The 16,499-nt window shown below is 60.3% G+C and overlaps 2 protein-coding genes across 4 annotated transcripts in view; one reads left to right on the top strand and one right to left on the bottom strand.

The window, feature by feature from the left end:
- The first annotated feature begins 2,024 nt into the window (after positions 1–2,024).
- Positions 2,025–6,341, top strand: GAPDH (glyceraldehyde-3-phosphate dehydrogenase). Its single transcript, XM_007469428.1, has 12 exons — positions 2,025–2,057; positions 2,315–2,355; positions 4,169–4,268; positions 4,349–4,455; positions 4,574–4,664; positions 4,792–4,907; positions 4,997–5,078; positions 5,280–5,431; positions 5,515–5,593; positions 5,676–5,759; positions 5,843–5,940; positions 6,047–6,341. The coding sequence occupies exons 2-12, from the start codon at positions 2,333–2,335 to the stop codon at positions 6,114–6,116; spliced, it is 1,002 nt and encodes a 333-aa protein (XP_007469490.1). The 5' UTR covers positions 2,025–2,057; positions 2,315–2,332; the 3' UTR covers positions 6,117–6,341.
- A 714-nt stretch (positions 6,342–7,055) lies between these two features.
- IFFO1 (intermediate filament family orphan 1) overlaps positions 7,056–16,499 on the bottom strand; it is a 17,631-nt gene continuing 8,187 nt past the window's right edge. The window contains exons 6-10 of one of the 3 annotated variants that reach the window (XM_007469427.1): positions 12,212–12,369; positions 11,994–12,114; positions 11,638–11,730; positions 8,810–8,940; positions 7,056–8,170 (exon numbers count right to left, since the gene is read on the bottom strand). In XM_007469427.1, the coding sequence (XP_007469489.1) occupies positions 8,059–8,170; positions 8,810–8,940; positions 11,638–11,730; positions 11,994–12,114; positions 12,212–12,369 (615 nt within the window). In that variant the 3' untranslated portion in view covers positions 7,056–8,058. Of the gene's footprint in view, positions 8,171–8,809; positions 8,941–11,637; positions 11,734–11,993; positions 12,115–12,211; positions 12,394–16,499 lie in introns of all 3 variants that reach the window. The other 2 variants (XM_007469425.1, XM_007469426.1) reach the window with 2 other exon arrangements.

Below are 16,499 nucleotides of genomic sequence, written 5' to 3'. Positions count from 1 at the left end.
CTGTCTCCCAGGGATTCCTTACCACGTTACAGGGTCTGCAGCAAGTCAGCCCCTCAGATGCAGGCCCCATCCACCCCCTCCTACTCCCCAGTTCCTCTCTGCTGAGTCACCTGAACTGGAGGCAGTGAGGCTGCTGTCATGGCTACAGTGGTGTCTTTGCTGTCATGACAACAGCACACTGCATCAGTCAGTCGTGCTCCCGGAGCACTGAGCTCCCTTTTCAGCAAAGGACAGTAATGAGAAATGACAAGCACGCAGCAAAGCGGGACGTGCTTCGAGTAGCACAGGAGCGTGGAGGGGCTCCTAAGGCCCTTGTCAGGGAAGGCGCTACAGTCCTGGTGGAGCCTGAGGAGGTGGCGTCTCCCCTCCACTTACCCAGCAGACCCCTCAGTGCGGCGCTTCCCGCCTCCCCCACCATTAGCGGCCAGGTGGCCCTGCTCTTCCTGCTCCTGCAGAAGTCTGGCCGTGGGCCATGCAGATGGCTGCCAGCCACAGCCAGCCTTGGGTCTGGGGCCGCAGGAGGGAGGGCAGTCCCAGAAAGGCAAGGGACGGGCTGGAGTCGGGGTGCAGGGCAGTGCTCTCTGCCTTTTAAGCAAAGGTTGTCACCATGCGGGGCTAAACTTAGCCACAGGCTTTTCAGCTGGAAAAGGGGGCTGGTCTCAGGTTACGCTGGGCCAGCAAAGAGGCCCCAATTCTGTCCCCCAGCACCTGCTGATGGGCAATGTCCATCCCACCCCACCCCCCTCTAAACCCTCAACCCTTCAAGTCCTCAGAACCAGCCCTTCCTCCATCCTCAGCTTACAAACCCAGCACAGTGCCAGCTTCTGACTGACGGGTCTTGGAGAGGAATGGATCCCTTCCTCCACATCACGTGTGGGAAGGGTCTGGGGGCCTGTTCCCACCATGTGCCCAAGACCTCCCAATATTTTCCCTCTTCTGGACTCCTCACCCTGCCCCCAACATCCCCTGGACGCAGCCAGTAAAGGGGAGGCACTGGCTGCAGGGCTGGCCTGCACGTCCCAGGATGGGGAGGGACTTCCGCCCTAGCGTCCTGCTCTCGGCCCAAGGCTGGACGGGCTGGACAGGGTGAAAGAGCTATTGTCTCCCAGCCCGGGCGGCAAGCCCTCAGGCTTCCCAGGAGAGAATTTGTGGGAGGCCTCCGGCCCTCTACCGGGCCAGCCCCCAGCAGCGATGCTATCCCGCCCCGGGGCCCCAGCTCGGGCCTAGAGAGCAGCTAGTGCGCACAGGGCCTGGTTTGTCTGCCCCCAGGCTGCCTACGCCGCAGGACGTCGTGACCTTCAGTGCAGACCCCTCCCCCTCATGCCTCCTCCGGAGCCTCCTTCCTCTCCAGGCCCCCACAGCCCAGGACCCAGCCCCGGCCCCCGGCCCAGAATCCGGGTCGTTGCGGGGGGGCGGGGGGGTAAGGGGGACTGGGCGGGGTCCTGCGGGAGGCCTCTCCCGAGCCTTTTCCTCTGCTGTTCCTGTGTCACTACCGAAGAGCCTCGAGAAATTCCTCAGCCTTCCCGCCTCTCAGCCTTTGAAAGTAGGGGAGCGGGGGCGGGGAGGAGGAGGAAGGGGGACCCTGCAGCCGCGAGCCTTCCCTGGCTCCGGGTCCAATTCCCTATCTAACCGGCTCCCCAAGTTCTCCCGTTTCATCCGTGCAGCATCCCTCAGTTCTCACCAGGGCCCACGGCTCCGAGTCCACAGAATCCCGCAGTAACCCCCCGCCCCCAATCCCCGCCAAACACCATCACCGGTCCCCTCCTCCTTTGGGCCAGTCTCGGTCCCCTCCCCCTCTCCCTCCTCAGCCCACACGCGCGGTGCGTGCACATTTGAAGAACCAGGCTGGTCCAAAAGAAGCGGAGGGCCGACTACTCGCGACTTTACGGGCGCACGTAGCTCATGCCTCCGCACCCGGGGGCTGGGACTGGGCTAGGCGGGGCTGCGTCGCCACGCCCCCGCCCCTCCCCTGCCTTATAAATTCCGGCTGCAGCCTTCCCCTGCGCTCTCTGCGCCTACCCGTTCGACAGTTAGCCGTGACTAGTGTGCAGTGCCAGGTAAAGCCTGGCGGAGAGGATCCACAAAGGGCTCGGGGACGGCCCCGAAAGGGACAAGGGGCGTGCGCGGGCCGGGGGTGCGGCTGAGGAGGCCGGGGTCCGGGTCGCGCCCGGCGGGGGCCCCCCGCCTTGCAGGGGCGGGAGGAAGGACGTGCGGAAGCGCAGGTCCGGGATGGAGGCCTGGGGGAGGGGCGGGGAGGGCAGCGCCGGACTCCAGCCGTTTCGCCCCGCGTTCTAATGCTCACCTCCCTCTGCAGCTGCGTCCCGGAGACAACATGGTGAAGGTCGGAGTGAACGGGTGAGTTGCGGGGTGGCGCGGGGTGGGGCAGTAAGTCCTGCGCTCCCCACCGAATTGCGTCTGTGGGTCTTGCCCTACCGGGTCTCTGCCAGCGCGTGGGGGACCTGGATGGGGGTGGTCGTACCCACCCCCCCCAAGGAGAGCTCAAGGTCGGTGCTCTGACCCGAAGGAGGCCCTCGCAAGGCCTCGTGTCCCCCATCCCCGGCTGTTGCGCCTCCTGTTAACTCCGCCTCTGCGGAGCCTTCCACTCAGCCTGCGGCAGATACACAGGAGTCTCCGATTCTTGGTCTGGACCCATCTAATCTTCCAGCTAGGGCCCTTTCTTTCATTTCGCGCCCTTCGCGGTCACGTGCTGGGGAGGAGCCGGTCCCCCACCTGCAGCCCGTGCCCCCGGCCGGGCGCAGCCCCGGGATGCAGGAGGCACAGCTGCGCGCAGAACCAGCTGCGGGGGTGGGGGTTGGTCATCCGCGGTAACCAGCCGCCATGTTGCAACTAGGACGGAAATGAATGAACCGCCCGTTAGGAAACCTTCCTTAGCCCTTCAGCCTTCCTCCTTCCTTGCCTATGACTAACCCTCCTACCCCTGTCCCGTGGGGTGGAGTCGCCTTTATCCCTTAAGCCAGGTGAGGCCAGGCTTTCCCGTTCTTGTTCAGCTAGACCTCAACTCTGACCATACTAACCCTAGATCCCTTAAACTGCTAGCCACATTTCCCCCCAGGGATGATAGGATGCTTTTCCTAGATGGTTATCTGATGAATCAAAAACGTGGGTTTATGGGGGTGGTCTTGTGTTGTTTAGGGTTTTTTTTTTTCCTTTCCTTTTCCCGTAGAGGTGTGGTAGCCGTGGCTTGGTGCCATGCTGGGGGAGCTGAGTCATGGGTACTTAGAAATTTTCCACCACAAAATGGCTCCCGGAGCTGCAGCCCCTGTCTTTACAGCGGCTCTCCTCGAAGCTCATTTCTTCCATCCATGCCTAGAGCTGACCCAACCCTAAGGGCCAGGCTGTAAAGGTCACCAGGAGGGATTAGGTGTCTGTGAGCCTCAGGCATCCTGCCCTTCTCCCCATCCCGTCTTCCAGAAACCAGATCCCCACTCCACCCTAAGCTGGGGCTAAATATAGCTGCCTGACCTTTCTGCAGCTGGGGTCCTGGGCGTCTGCTCTTTTCCGCCTCCTCCCCCTGCCCTCCCCACACCCAAACGTCTGTTGCTCCCACTCCTGGTTTTTGGTGAAGAGCTAGGAAGGACAGGTACTAAGCAAATCAGAGCGCTGGGATTAGGGGTTGAGAAACCATTCCTTTTCCCTATCTCTCCCTTTTGTAGGAGGGACTTGGGGAAGGGGTGAGTTTCCCCTGGCCAGTTCACTTCTGACCTTTGTTCTTGCCCTTTGAGCTTGGTGGTGCTGAGTGTACAAGTCTTTGCTCTCTAGAGGGTGTAGCCCGAAGCTGGGCCAGATGGGAACAGGCATTTACAGTCAGATGAGTGCCATGTGCCTGCCACGTGCCCAGACTGTAGGTGGCGGCAGCAGCGCACCACCCTGTCGCTCCTCAACAGATTTCAGATGGGTGGGCAAGTCTTTGAGCCTAATCACCGCTTGGGCAGGATGTGAGCCTTCACTTTGTGGCCGTGCTGGGAAGCCAGGCTGGCCTGGCAGAGTTGCTTAGGAAGGTGAAGTGAGCTCTCCTGGAACTCTCCTGGTGGTAGCAAAGTGGCATCGTCTTCCCTCTGAAAGAGGGTGAGTGGGCCTGGGGCTGCTTACATACCCAGGAGGACCCCCTCCTCCCTTCTCATGCCTTCTCACCTGTTGTCCCCCTCAGATTTGGTCGTATTGGGCGCCTGGTCACCAGGGCTGCTTTCAACTCTGGCAAAGTGGACATCGTCGCCATCAATGACCCCTTCATTGACCTTCACTACATGGTGAGTTCCGCCCGTGCCGGTGGCGGGGAGCAGAGCCTGGCTGAGGCGCAGCCCCTTGACACCCTCCCTCGTCCCCCCAGGTGTACATGTTCCAGTATGACTCCACCCATGGCAAGTTCCACGGCACAGTCAAGGCTGAGAACGGGAAGCTTGTTGTCAACGGAAAGGCCATCACCATCTTCCAGGAGTGAGTGTGGGAGACGGAACAGGAAGAAAGTTGCCTTGGAGGAGGTACTGGGATGGGGTGACCTCTTTGGGTCCGTGGCAGCCCGTGGCCCTGAGCTTTGTCCTGTCTTCCCTTGTAGGCGAGATCCCGCCAACATCAAATGGGGTGATGCTGGTGCTGAGTATGTGGTGGAGTCCACCGGCGTCTTCACCACCATGGAGAAGGCCGGGGTGAGCCACGGGGAGGCGGGAGAGGAGGGGAACTGACCCTAGGCTTTGGTGTGACAGGAAGATTGGGTGGGGCAGACCGGGGCCGGGAAGGGGGACCCTGGGTTTGCAAGTGCTCCCTCTGCTGCAGGCTCACTTGAAGGGTGGAGCCAAGAGGGTCATCATCTCTGCCCCTTCCGCCGACGCCCCCATGTTCGTCATGGGCGTGAACCACGAGAAGTATGACAACCACCTCAAGATCGTCAGGTGAGCGCGGCAGAGGCCGCAGAGAAGTGGGCAGATTGCGCTGCGTGTTGCGCGATGGGCGTGCCCCTGACCTGCCTCCCTCTTTCCAGCAATGCCTCCTGCACCACCAACTGCTTGGCCCCCCTGGCCAAGGTCATCCATGACCACTTCGGCATCGTGGAGGGACTCATGGTATGAGTGATGCGGGGTTTGCCAGGGCACATTCAGTCCACACCCAGGGTGGGACCCTTCTCCCTCCCAGAGCATGGCCCTGGGCTGTGGGGCTGAGGGGCATCCGGGGTTCCAAGGGATCTGCTCAGGTCACTTACTTCCCCCGGGGAGGGGGGAGGGGTGAGCACTAGGCAGGGCCTTCACGCCCCCTCCTGTCTCCAGACAACGGTCCATGCCATCACTGCCACCCAGAAGACCGTGGATGGCCCCTCTGGGAAGCTGTGGCGTGATGGCCGAGGCGCTGCCCAGAACATCATCCCTGCTTCTACTGGCGCTGCCAAGGCTGTGGGCAAGGTCATCCCTGAGCTGAACGGGTGAGACTCGTTGCTGCTTTTCTGCCCTGGGGACCCGGGGATCCAGGGCGCCTGGTGCTGACTCTGCTTCCTTGTGTCTACAGGAAGCTCACGGGCATGGCTTTCCGCGTCCCTACCCCCAACGTGTCCGTCGTGGATCTGACCTGCCGCCTGGAGAAACCTGTAAGTTCCGGCTGGAGCGGCTTTGGTGGGCTGGGGCTTGCAAGACTGGAGCTTGAATAACCGCCTGTCTTTACCTCCTCAGGCCAAATACGAGGACATCAAGAAGGTGGTAAAGCAAGCGTCGGACGGCCCCCTCAAGGGCATCCTGGGCTACACTGAGGACCAGGTACTGATGGGTCAGGGAACTTGGTGTCCACGTGGCCCCAGTGAGCAAGACTGGGTTCTATGCTTGGCCCTGTCCCTCCCTAGGTCGTCTCCTGTGACTTCAACAGTGACACCCACTCTTCTACCTTCGATGCTGGGGCTGGCATCGCCCTCAACGACCACTTTGTCAAGCTCATTTCCTGGTGCGTGGCTGGGGTGTGGGGAGTTGGTTGTGCCAGAGTGGGACTGAGTCTGCTGCCCCCTGGTGGCCGGCTCGGGAAAACAACCCCTAACTCCCTCTCCTTCCAGGTACGACAATGAATTTGGCTACAGCAACAGGGTGGTGGACCTCATGGTCCACATGGCCTCCAAGGAGTAAGAGTCCCTGGACCACCAGCCCCAGCAGGAGCACAAGAGGAAGAGAGAGGTCCTCCGCTGCTGGGGAGCCCTTGCCCCAACTCCATCCTCCAACACACTTGAGAATCTCCCGACCTGACCTCCATGCTCCACGCAGTTTCCATCCCAGACCCCCTGAGGAAGGGGAGGAGGAGGGGCTTAGGGAGCCCTACCTTGTCATGTACCATCAATAAAGTACACTGCACCCGGGCTACTGTTTTGTCTTGCTCCAGGGTCTAGGATAAAGGGGAGGGGAGCTGGGCTGGGGCCAAGGAGAACTACAACTTGCTGAGACCACCCAACCAGGCAGGAGCCCCACCCCAGGGTGGACACTGCTCCCCTGAAGAGCCACCTGTCCTCAGGTCACCTTGATTCCCCTCAGGCCTTTGGGTGCCACGGGGACTCGCTCCAAGTATCCAGATGCTATTCTGTCTGCAGCTCCCCAGAGGGTGACACTGGCACAGGAAGTCAGGGCAGAGTCCGCCTGGCCTCTGGCCAGTTGGCTGACCTCTGCAGCAGCGTGGAGCACGGCCAGCCTGTGGGGTGCAGACCCCAGCTCTGCCCAGTGGCTGCAAGTCTCAGTGCCCCAGTGATCACTGGTAGTGCAGCTGGGTGGGTGCCCTAGTGTCACCGGAGGGGTTACAGTAGGCTGGTCCATGGGAAGGGTGGGGATGGCTTTGCTCCCATGTCATCTGTCACCTGTGTGGATGCACGTGGGTTTAGCAGTAGACACACAGAGCTGGTGCCAGCAACCAGGGCTGAGGCCCTGGCTGTGCCACTCGAGGCACCATTACTGTGGGCAGGTTACTTATAACCTCCGCACCTGCCTTGCACCTGCATGCTCTTAAAGTGATAACTAGCGCACTCCGCGCAGAGGACTGTATAACCACCAGAAAGTGCTGGAAACAGTGACACAGATGTGTTCAATAAATAGTCGCCAGTTTCATTATTATTAGGTTCCACACAAACATCAGCTCAGCCCAGCCCGCCTCAGGCAGCGACGATGAGGGACCCTCGGTCTCGTAGCCCCAGTTCGCCAAGCTTTTCCGAGTCTAGGACATCTCATTCAGCCGGGTGTGTCTCAGCATGTGACAGACACGGAGGATGCACACCTGCAGCTGATGCTTGAAGAAACTGAGACCCTGAGCGCACGTGCCCATACACGCTCGTGTGCACACACATGCGCGCGTGCGCGCGCACACACACACACACACAGCTTCACCTTTCTGTCACCAGGCGGTGACTGGGAAACAAGCAGGGGCTTCTGTCTCCCTCCACGATACTGACACTACACCCAGTCAGACCCAGAAGCCGCCGGGACCGGACGCATTAAGGCCCCTGTAATGCGTGGCACTTCCACCAGGGAAGGCTCACAGCCACATCACTGCTGTCGACCGGCAGCCGGCCATGAGCACTCGGACAACAGGGAGGACAGAGCGCCCTGCCCAGGCCCGTTTCCTCCGCTTGTGACACGGAGGGAAGCCCTCTCTGGTGCACAAGCCACAGAACGTCCAGCCTAATCCCCCTCATACCAGTGCCCACGCCAGTTAGCACCAGTACAGAATCAAGACAGCCAGCTGGCTCGAGGCCACAGGGACGGCAAGAAGGACAATCCATCACGTTCCTTACTCAGTGGAGAGGGTGAGGGGCCACGAGCGCTCTGGCAGCATTTTAAAGATGGGAAAGTAGCATTCACCCACGCATGGAGGCAGGAGAGCCGGCTGTGCAGGGAGTCGCCCGGGAGGGGCAGGCCAAGCCTCGCTCCAGACACCCCAGACCCCTAGAGAGGCCAAGGACCAAGAGGGGAGGCTGGAGAGGAGCACCCCGTGGCCGGGGCCAGGCTCGGTGCTGCAGGACAAACGCGTTCCCTTCTGGGAACCACCCAGCCCCCTGCCTTGGTGAGTCCCAGCGGGCCGAGGAGGCCCCTATCTCATGGCGCCGTCAGATGAGACATCGCGATCGGAGTCCTCAGCCTCGCTTGGTGGCGCCGGGGGTGGCAGGTCACTAAGCGGGGCCGCAGTGAAAGCAGGAGACTTTCTAGAAAAGAGCGTCAGTTGTAACCTCGGGGCAGGGAGGAATCCTGACAAGGCTGGCACGCCCACCACCCCTGGCCTGATCCCCTGGCAGGCAGGTGAGCAGCATCCGGCAGGGCAGAAGGACCACAGGGCAAGGGCGGATGCAGGGCAAGGGAGGGGGGAAGGGGGTAAGAAACGGTCCCCACTTTAACTTAGGGACTCGAAGAGGCTGAGTTCAGAAGTATGTGAGGTCACAGTACGAGACGCCGGAGCCGGAGGGCAGCGGCTCTGTGGCCTCAGCTTCACGTCTATGATATAGTTTTGCGATTTTTAAAAACTTACACGCAGAGTCAAAGGCACGAACTGTGGCGCTGACTTTAGATAAAAATCTGCCCCTCGTGCTCCCTGTCAGCTTTTAGCTGCCTTTCTAACCAGGGGAACCACCAGAGTCAGTGGCATCGGGAGGTTTCAGCAGTCCAACCACAGATGGACGACTGCCGAGGGGGAAGGAGCTGCCAGGCTGGGGCGAGCAGACCAGACGACCTCCAACGGGCAGCCCCACGGCAAGACGGGCCTGAGTCACTGCCGGAGGGTCTCAGGGCTCCCCAGTGAGGGGCGCCGGATACTGTCCCCTCCCCACCTGTGCCCGGGGGGCCCTTACCGGTCCCCGGACTGGGTGATGAGCCGGCGGCAGGTCTCCATCTGCACGTCCAGGCCCCGCTTCATGCTGCACATCTCCATGTACTCGTGCAGGTGCCGGTTCATGTCGTTTTTGGCCGTGGCCAGCTCCAGCTGTGGCGGGGGCAGGGCAGGGCCGCCGGGTCAGCAGGGCCCCTGTCCCTGACCTCCAGGAGGCTAACCTGCCAAGGGCACCCCGGGCAGGGGCACAGGCAGCCGTAGTGGAAGTGAAGGACTCAGATTTTAAACTAAACCAGCTCAAGGCAGAAGGTGCCTGACACCCCATCATTCCTTCTAGTTTCCCCGGGAGTCTCTCCCACAGAGGCTTTCACTAAAGGATCTGCTCTGGGCCAGCATCCTCGGAACAGACTCCCAACGAGAGCCGTGAGGAAGGGATGTTCCTGAGTGCTCGGGCGGCACGTGGGGATGACCTTACCCCTTCCCGGGGCCCCCCCGGGGCCTGCTCCGGTCCTCACTCCCCACACAGCGCTGTCCCCCCAGCCTGTCCCCCTCTGCAAGCTGGGAGCTCCTGGCAGGGCTGGCCACGGGGCCTACTCATCCCTGCGTGCACCTCGACAGCAGAGTCATTAGTTAACTTCAAGCAGCGTCTACGAGACTCATGGCCCAGAGGCCGGCTGGGCCCTGTTGAAAGGCACTCTGCTCTCTTACCACCTATTTCCTCTCATTGCTTTTCTCACTTGTAAGTCCTTTTCAGAGATGAACGGAAGGACTGCCTGCCTCGCTGAATGTCCGACGGGCTCTGAGATGTAGCCCGACTCAAGACACGTCATGCATGACATGATGTGTGGCCCAGAGTCGAGGGCACGCAGTCTCCCTCCCAGGCCCCGCCTCTGCGCCACAGGCTCAGAGGCAAGAGCTGAGAGCCAAGCACAGAGGCGGTGAAAGATCTGGGCCACAGACAATGTGCTGCCTCTCTTTGTTCCAGGCACAAGGGGAGGCAGAGTAAAACTGCTCGGAGGTGATTTGCTTGACTGCCTGAGAGCAAAGAGAAAGGGCGGGAAGCCACCCATGAATGGTCTGAACTGGGCAGAGAAGATGGGAAACTCGGAGAGAAAAGAAAATAGTCACAGAGCCAGACACAGAGATGATAGCCCGGGTGGATCAGAAGCCCTAGTGAGCACGGCTCAAACGACAGCCTTGGTTCCAGAGCTGGGATCCCAGCCGGGGCCCCCAGCAGCAAAAGCGTGTCCAGGGGCAGCACGCACTGACTGTTCAGTCCAGAAGGGAAATACGGTGCCGCCAGCTCTTGTCCAGACTGGCTGCCACCTACACCCCAATCCCTACACCTCAGGAGAGCCGGTATTAAAGAGGGGGGGTGGGTTCTGGAGCCCATCGCTCAGTGGGAATGAACCAAACATATTCCAGCAGAATACAAGGCTAGGATGGCCACCAGTCTCTACACATTCAGAGCAGGGCTGCAGGAAGGAGACGACCCCAAAAGCCACACTGCAAACCCCGTGCACGCTGGCAGCGGGGCAGGGCGGAGGGGTGAGGCTGCGAGCAGATGGAGGGGAAGGGGTGGGGGAAAGAATTCCTGCCCACCCTCCACCTGGGCCTTGGTCTCACCATCCAGTGGTGGAAATGGTCCTTGCCTCCATCCCAGGGCCCCTGAGAGATCAAAGGTCACTGAGTTAAAGGGACCTCAGGTGTCCCATTTGGATGTCCAGGAGCAACACTGCAGCCACCACCACCGGGTCAGCCTTGCTGACACCTCCCATCATGCCATTCTAGGCATAGGGAGGAGGAGGACAGTGGGATGGTGTAAACACGAGAGCGGAGTGCAGTTCCCCCTCCCAGCTCCTCAGCTAGTGGCGCACAGCTGGCTGTGCCTTTCTTTTCTTTTTTTGGCCACATGGCATGCGGGACCGGGGGGATCGAACTGGGGGCGAACCCGCGCCCCCTGCAGTGGAAGTGTGGAGTCTTAACCATGTGACTGCCAGGGAAGTCCCCAGCAGGGCCTTTAAAAGTGAGCATCTGAAAGCAGGTTTTGCTGAAAGGAGCAGGGCCGGCTAAGGTGCGTTAGGGGAATGAGGATGTAGGAAAATAATTCCTCAACTGGGCTTGGAGAGAGGCCCCCAGCCTCATCCCCAAGTCAGAGTGCATGGAAAGGACCCTCTGACGCTTGCTCGGGCAGGAGGGCTCACGAGAATCACACACAAGCCTCGTCCCACAGGCCCTCCTCCCAGGTGCCACAAAGCCTTCCCGCCGCCCCTAGAGGCCTAGAGTTTAGGTTGAAAGAGCAGTTCCTCTCGCATCTCTCGAGGGTCCCTCAAGCCTAGGGGATAAGAATGGAGATTTCCCCATCGGCTCAAAGGTCGAGCCACGACAGCAGCAAAGTTCAAGTCCATCCGAGCGGACTTCGCTACAGCACTAACGATAATAACGGCAATGATAAAAAAGCAACGACCATGTGCTGTGCTGACTGCGAGACAGACGCTGCCCCACGCTCTGCCTGGGCCTTATTTCACTTGACCTTCAAACAACCCTGAGGGAGGTATTAGTAACAACCCCACTTTACAAATAAAGCAGCAGAGGCTCAGAGAGAAGAGGCCTGGTAAAAGTTAGAGTGGAAGTAAGTGACAGAGCTGGGGTGTGAACCCACATCTGTCGGCCTCCCTCCCCAGCCTGAGGTCTTAAGGACCCACCAGAGGTGCTACAGTGCGGAGATCACTCCGCCCCCGTCAGCAAGAAATGGGGAGGCCCTGGTGTCTGGGGTCCGGCAGGGGTGAGGCCATTGCACCTGCGACCCACCGGGAACCTGGGCCCCTCGGCTTCAGTGCACGGCCTTACCTCTATCTGGTCAATGGTTTCCTGATATTCTTTCTCCCGGGTTTTGAACAGGGACTCAGTATCTTTAATCACCTTCTCCAAACTGTCTTCCGGCTGCTGGAGAGGAAAGGGAAGCAGGGGGAGGCCAGACGGGAGGGGTGGGATGGAGCACCACAGGGCAAGGCGAGGGAGAGAGTGAGTCAGCTTAAAGGAAGCCAGAGAGAGAGGGGACGAGGACAAAGCAGCAGGTAGAAGCAGGTGACGGATGATGGCCACAAAGGGAAGACAGAGCACGGTGGACGGTGGGCGGGGAGGAATCGGGCCTGGCACCGCCCGGAGAGGAGGAGCCGGGACCCTGCGGCCGGGAGGGCGGTTACCTCTCCCGGGGCCTCTGCAGCAGCCAGGGCATAGCCCGAGAAATCCTCCCAGAGCAGCAGGGTCTCCTCGGTCTCCTCCCAAGTCAGGCTGTCACAGTCGTCCTCAAAATCATACTCCCTCCTAGAGACAGGGAGCCGTCAAGGCGGGCGGCAGGGAGGGGCTGCTGGGCGGGGCTCCGGCCTCGGGGGAGGGGCGGCGAGGGGCCGGCGGGACTCACAGCTGGTTCAGCACGCGCTGCATCTCCTCGCTGATGCTGAGGGCCGAGCTCTCGTCCTCGTCCCCGGCGGGGTGGCAGGGCCCGTCACGCTCCGACAGGGAGGTGTCCTCCTCGACGGCAGCCTTGCGCTCCCGCTTCCGCCCCCCCATGGACGGGACCTTAATGGGAGACAAGTGCAGAGACTACAGAGACGAGGCCGGGTGCATGAGGAGAAGGGCGTGGGCGCCGGCACGGGAGGGAAGCATGGACCAGCGGGAAGAGGGGGCAGACAGAGAGACGGCACAGTTACAAGACGGAACAGAAACACCAGCGTCACCGAGACAGGCAGACAGACACAATGGGGACGGGGCTGCAGACTAGGAGGAGGACAGACAAGAAACAGAGAAAACAGGGCAGTAAGATAAGGGGGAAATGGCTGGCCTCGACCACAGTAAGATGTGCATAATGGCCCAGAGGATTTCTTTTCTAAAAAAAAGTCTCCTAGTGAAATGACTGAACTGAGAGGAAACTTTCAGGCTGCAAGGACGAGGGAGACACGGAGTTGACAAAGCAGAACCTGAGTCACACATCCAGATCTGGAAGCCAGAGGGCAAAGGGAGCCCGATGGCATGTAGAAAGGCAGGACCCTGAGTTCCAGTAAAGTGGAGCTGCCTAGGCCAAGAGCAAGCATCCAAATGAAAGCAATTAATCTTAAAACCTGAAGTTTAACCGTTTGCAAAACAGATCTCTCCTCTCTGTGGTGGCCCTTCACTGCTCGACCTAATGGATTACTTTATTAATAATGCACTGTGCTTAAAAGCAAAAAAAAAAAAAAAATTTTTTTCTGACGATCCAATACTTCAGAAAGTCTCTTAAACCCGTTGCTACGGCAAAGCGATTGATATTTTATTATCTTTCAGAAGTGCAACATGAAAGCCCTGCAGCCCAGCAGAGCAAGAGCTTTGGTCCTCAGCAGCTGGCGGACCTGACTTCAACCAGAGGAGCCCCGGCCTCTTCCGACAAGATGCTGTCAGGTGGAGAAAAGGCATTGGGGGTGGTTAATAGGAGCCTGAGTTCACGCTGCAGCCAGACAAAGGGTGCAGTCCGCAGCCCTGAGGAACACACCCCTTGGGGGCCCTGGGGACCAGTGCTGACTCCCAGCCCAGACGGCCACCTGCTGGGAGGGCATAAGTGCAAGGAAGGATTTAGGCAGCAGGTGTGGGGGGAGGGTGAGTATATCCAGAGCCTTTCTCCCTCCCCCAACTGAAGGTACCACCTTCAAGGTTTCCTGGAACCAGGAGATGCTAGACTCCAATGGGGAGTGGAGGGTGGATTTTATGAGCAGAAAGGTTGCTTTTGGAAGACAGCTCTAGGCTGAGCAGGACAAGAATCAAATGGCTCCTCAGGACCTAAGCCAGCCTTCTTCCTTGTGCTGTGACGTGTCCCAGAACTCAGTGGCATCAACAGTACAGAGCACCATATGGTTTAGACTGGACAGGGTGGGGGACCTGTGGGGCAGTGTGAGCTCTCCCCCACAGGTCTGGTGAAGACCCGGGAAAATACATATGCCCAGGGTGTAGGCAGGAGATGGGCTAAAATGACCTCCAGAGAGCCATTCCCATTCAGGGCTCATCTGGAAACCTTTAGTATCACAAAGTCCAGGGCACTCTGGGTGCCTGCACAGAGTGCAAGACCCGAGGTGGTGGTGGTGGCGTCGTCTTATTGGCGGGAGACCAGTCTCCCTGCCTGAGGCCGCCCATGTGTAGGGCCTGGGTCTTCTGGGTTTCTGGCTTGGGCCTGGGGAGCCAAGCATGCTAAACAATCTCGGCTAAAGACATACCCTGATTTCCACATGCTCCCCACGGTGGGAGTTCCTCCAAACACCAAGGAAGGACCCTCTGCCCTGGCTCCTCATTCTACCAAGAGGGAGAGTGAAGAGATGGGCATGACTGGTCCGAGATTACACAGGGAGGTAGCGGAGAAAGGAGCTAAATCAAGGTCTCCTCCCTCCTTATCTGGCCTGACCCCAGACCCCTTCTTTTCTTTTTCAATCTGTACACAACTGCACCAGCCCAGCTCTCTGATGGCCCACATGGGGCTCCAGGGGAGGGGGGCCATGAAGAGAGAAAAGCATACAGGAGATGAATGTCACACCCGAGCCAGACCCTGGACAATGGATTCTTTTGGCCAGAGCATTTAGTTCCCCCTCCCTCTCTTTCCACACTCACGCTGAGAAATGGCCTTGCGGGCCACAGGGCTCCCACACATGCCACCCCCAGGCCAGATACTTTAAATGTCCCTCCCTGCTGGAGGTCTCAGAAGGTGGGAGGGGAGGCTAGGGGCATCAGCACATGGTGGCAGCAAAGTGAACATCCTGTGTGAACTTAAGTCACTTAACTTCAGATTTTCACCAAGTGACCATGTCAGTAACACCACTGACCTGGAGGGCAAAAGGGCACAGACCTCTACTACTCACTAGCAGAGGTCAGAAGATGTCACTCTAAGAGGATTTCCACTGACTCACAGAAAACCCACCTCAGTTCCTTACCAGTAGAACCCAGGTGATGGCGTGGGTGCGAACAATTACATTCACATCTCCCTCCCGACAACACTAACAAACTTAACAAACCAGGTAACCCTCACCTACAGGGCAGGAGGGCCTGGGACGGCCACTCTTGACCCTGAGGGCTGCCCTTGGGTCACAGGGCACCCCTGGTTTTACCCTCAAGGGGACTGGGTTCTCCAACTTCTCCTGCACATACCAGGACAATTACTGCAGGGCACTCCCCGTCAGGAAGGCCTTGGGGTGTGTGGGACCACCATGGGTCCCTCTGTTCTGACCTCTCGGGCGCAGCGAGCCTCTTGACCAGGGCAAGTCCATGCCGCTCCTGCACTCGTGCTACTGGCCAGGAGCGGGACACTTTCTTCCTCTGGGCCAAACTCCTGCCTCCTATTTCAAGACACAGTGAGAATCACACTGGGAGACAGTGGGAATCACAGGAGGCAACCCTTTTTCTCACGGAGCTTTCGGGCAGCTGTCTCCCCGAGGGTCCCTCCGGCCTTTCCCCTCGCCTGCCGGGCACCCAGCGGCCACCGTCTTTCCGCGCGCCCGCTCGTCGCAAGCTCTGGAGTCCGATTTCCCGAAGCCACTGATTTGTTCGGCGCTCAGCGCCTCTCGGGTTACGCGGGCGGCGCGAGGCTGATGGCTGCGGTGAGAGGAGCAGCCGCAAAGACGAAAACGCTCTACGTGAACCACCCCTGCGCCGAGATAGGAGGGCAGCCGGATCCTCCACGCGGCCCCGCAGAGCATCACACGGCCGGCGCACAGCTCGCCCTCCCGAGGTTCAGTCCGGCCTGTCCCGGCCCCGGGGCCGCGCAGCCCGGGGCTCCCTCATCTCCCCACGCCAGTCCCACTCGGTCCTCCCTCCGCCCCAGGCTCCAGTCCCAGCGCCCTGCGGACCGCCCGCCCGGCAAGCCCGGCACAGCCCGGTGTGTGCGCGCCGGCGTCCTGGCGTGTGTGTTCCTGCGCGCCGCGGCGGGGGGCGCGGGTGTGCGGGGAGTCGGGACCCCCGCCCGCCACCTACCGTCCTCCTTGTCCAGCACCATCATCTCGGGCGCTCCGTGTCCAGCCGCAGCTCGGCTCGGCCGGGAGAAGGGCGCCGGCTCCGGGCGCGCTTCGGCGGGGCGGCCGGTCCTCGGGCAGCGAGCGGGCTCTAATTACCCGCTTGCCCGGCTCTTAACCTAGATTGCACTCAGCTAGAATTACATTCAGGAGTGAAGCACTTCGCAGATACAAAAGCAGTCTCACCTACTTTTGTGCCTCAGAATTGCAAGGAACTATGAACTGCAATTTAGAGAGAGAGAAGGAGAGGGAGAGAGAAGGGGGAAGAGAGAGAGAAGGGGGGGAGGGAGAGAGAAGGGGGCAGAGGGAGAGAGAGGGGGGAGAGGGCGGCAGGATCGAGGGGAGGGGTCTGCGCTAAGAGCCCTGCGGGTCAGGAGGCCTGGGGAGCTGAGAAACGGGCAGGGGACGCAGGAAGCTTGCGTGAGAGCAGAACTAACCAGCTTCTTCTGGGGAGGAAGCAAGAGAAGATGAAAGGCAGAGAGGCAAAAGGAGGCGGATGGGAGAGAGAGGGGAGGGGAGAGATGGCGTTAGAGGCCGCTGCGAAGTCCTCTCCAGAGGCTGTCCCTCACCCCCCAGCCTCGTCCCGCCAGGGCCCAGCTCCTGCGGAGGACCGGGCTCTCGGGGCCCCGCGCCCCCCTACAGAGCTCGGGGCGCGGACACCAGCCGGTGGGGCGGGGCGGGGGGCGG

This window comes from Lipotes vexillifer, unplaced genomic scaffold, assembly GCF_000442215.2.
Source record: "Lipotes vexillifer unplaced genomic scaffold, Lipotes_vexillifer_v1.1 scaffold395, whole genome shotgun sequence".
NCBI lineage: Eukaryota > Metazoa > Chordata > Mammalia > Artiodactyla > Lipotidae > Lipotes > Lipotes vexillifer.
The sequence above is the reverse complement of the archived record's forward strand: the minus strand, read 5'-3'. Positions and strand labels throughout refer to the sequence as shown.

Coding starts and splice junctions, on each gene's coding strand:
- GAPDH (XM_007469428.1), top strand. CDS start 2,333: ATGGTGAAGGTCGGAGTGAACGG. Junction 4,269..4,348: donor TCATTGACCTTCACTACATG/GTGAGTTCCGCC, acceptor TCGTCCCCCCAG/GTGTACATGTTCCAGTATGA. Junction 4,908..4,996: donor AACCACCTCAAGATCGTCAG/GTGAGCGCGGCA, acceptor CCCTCTTTCCAG/CAATGCCTCCTGCACCACCA.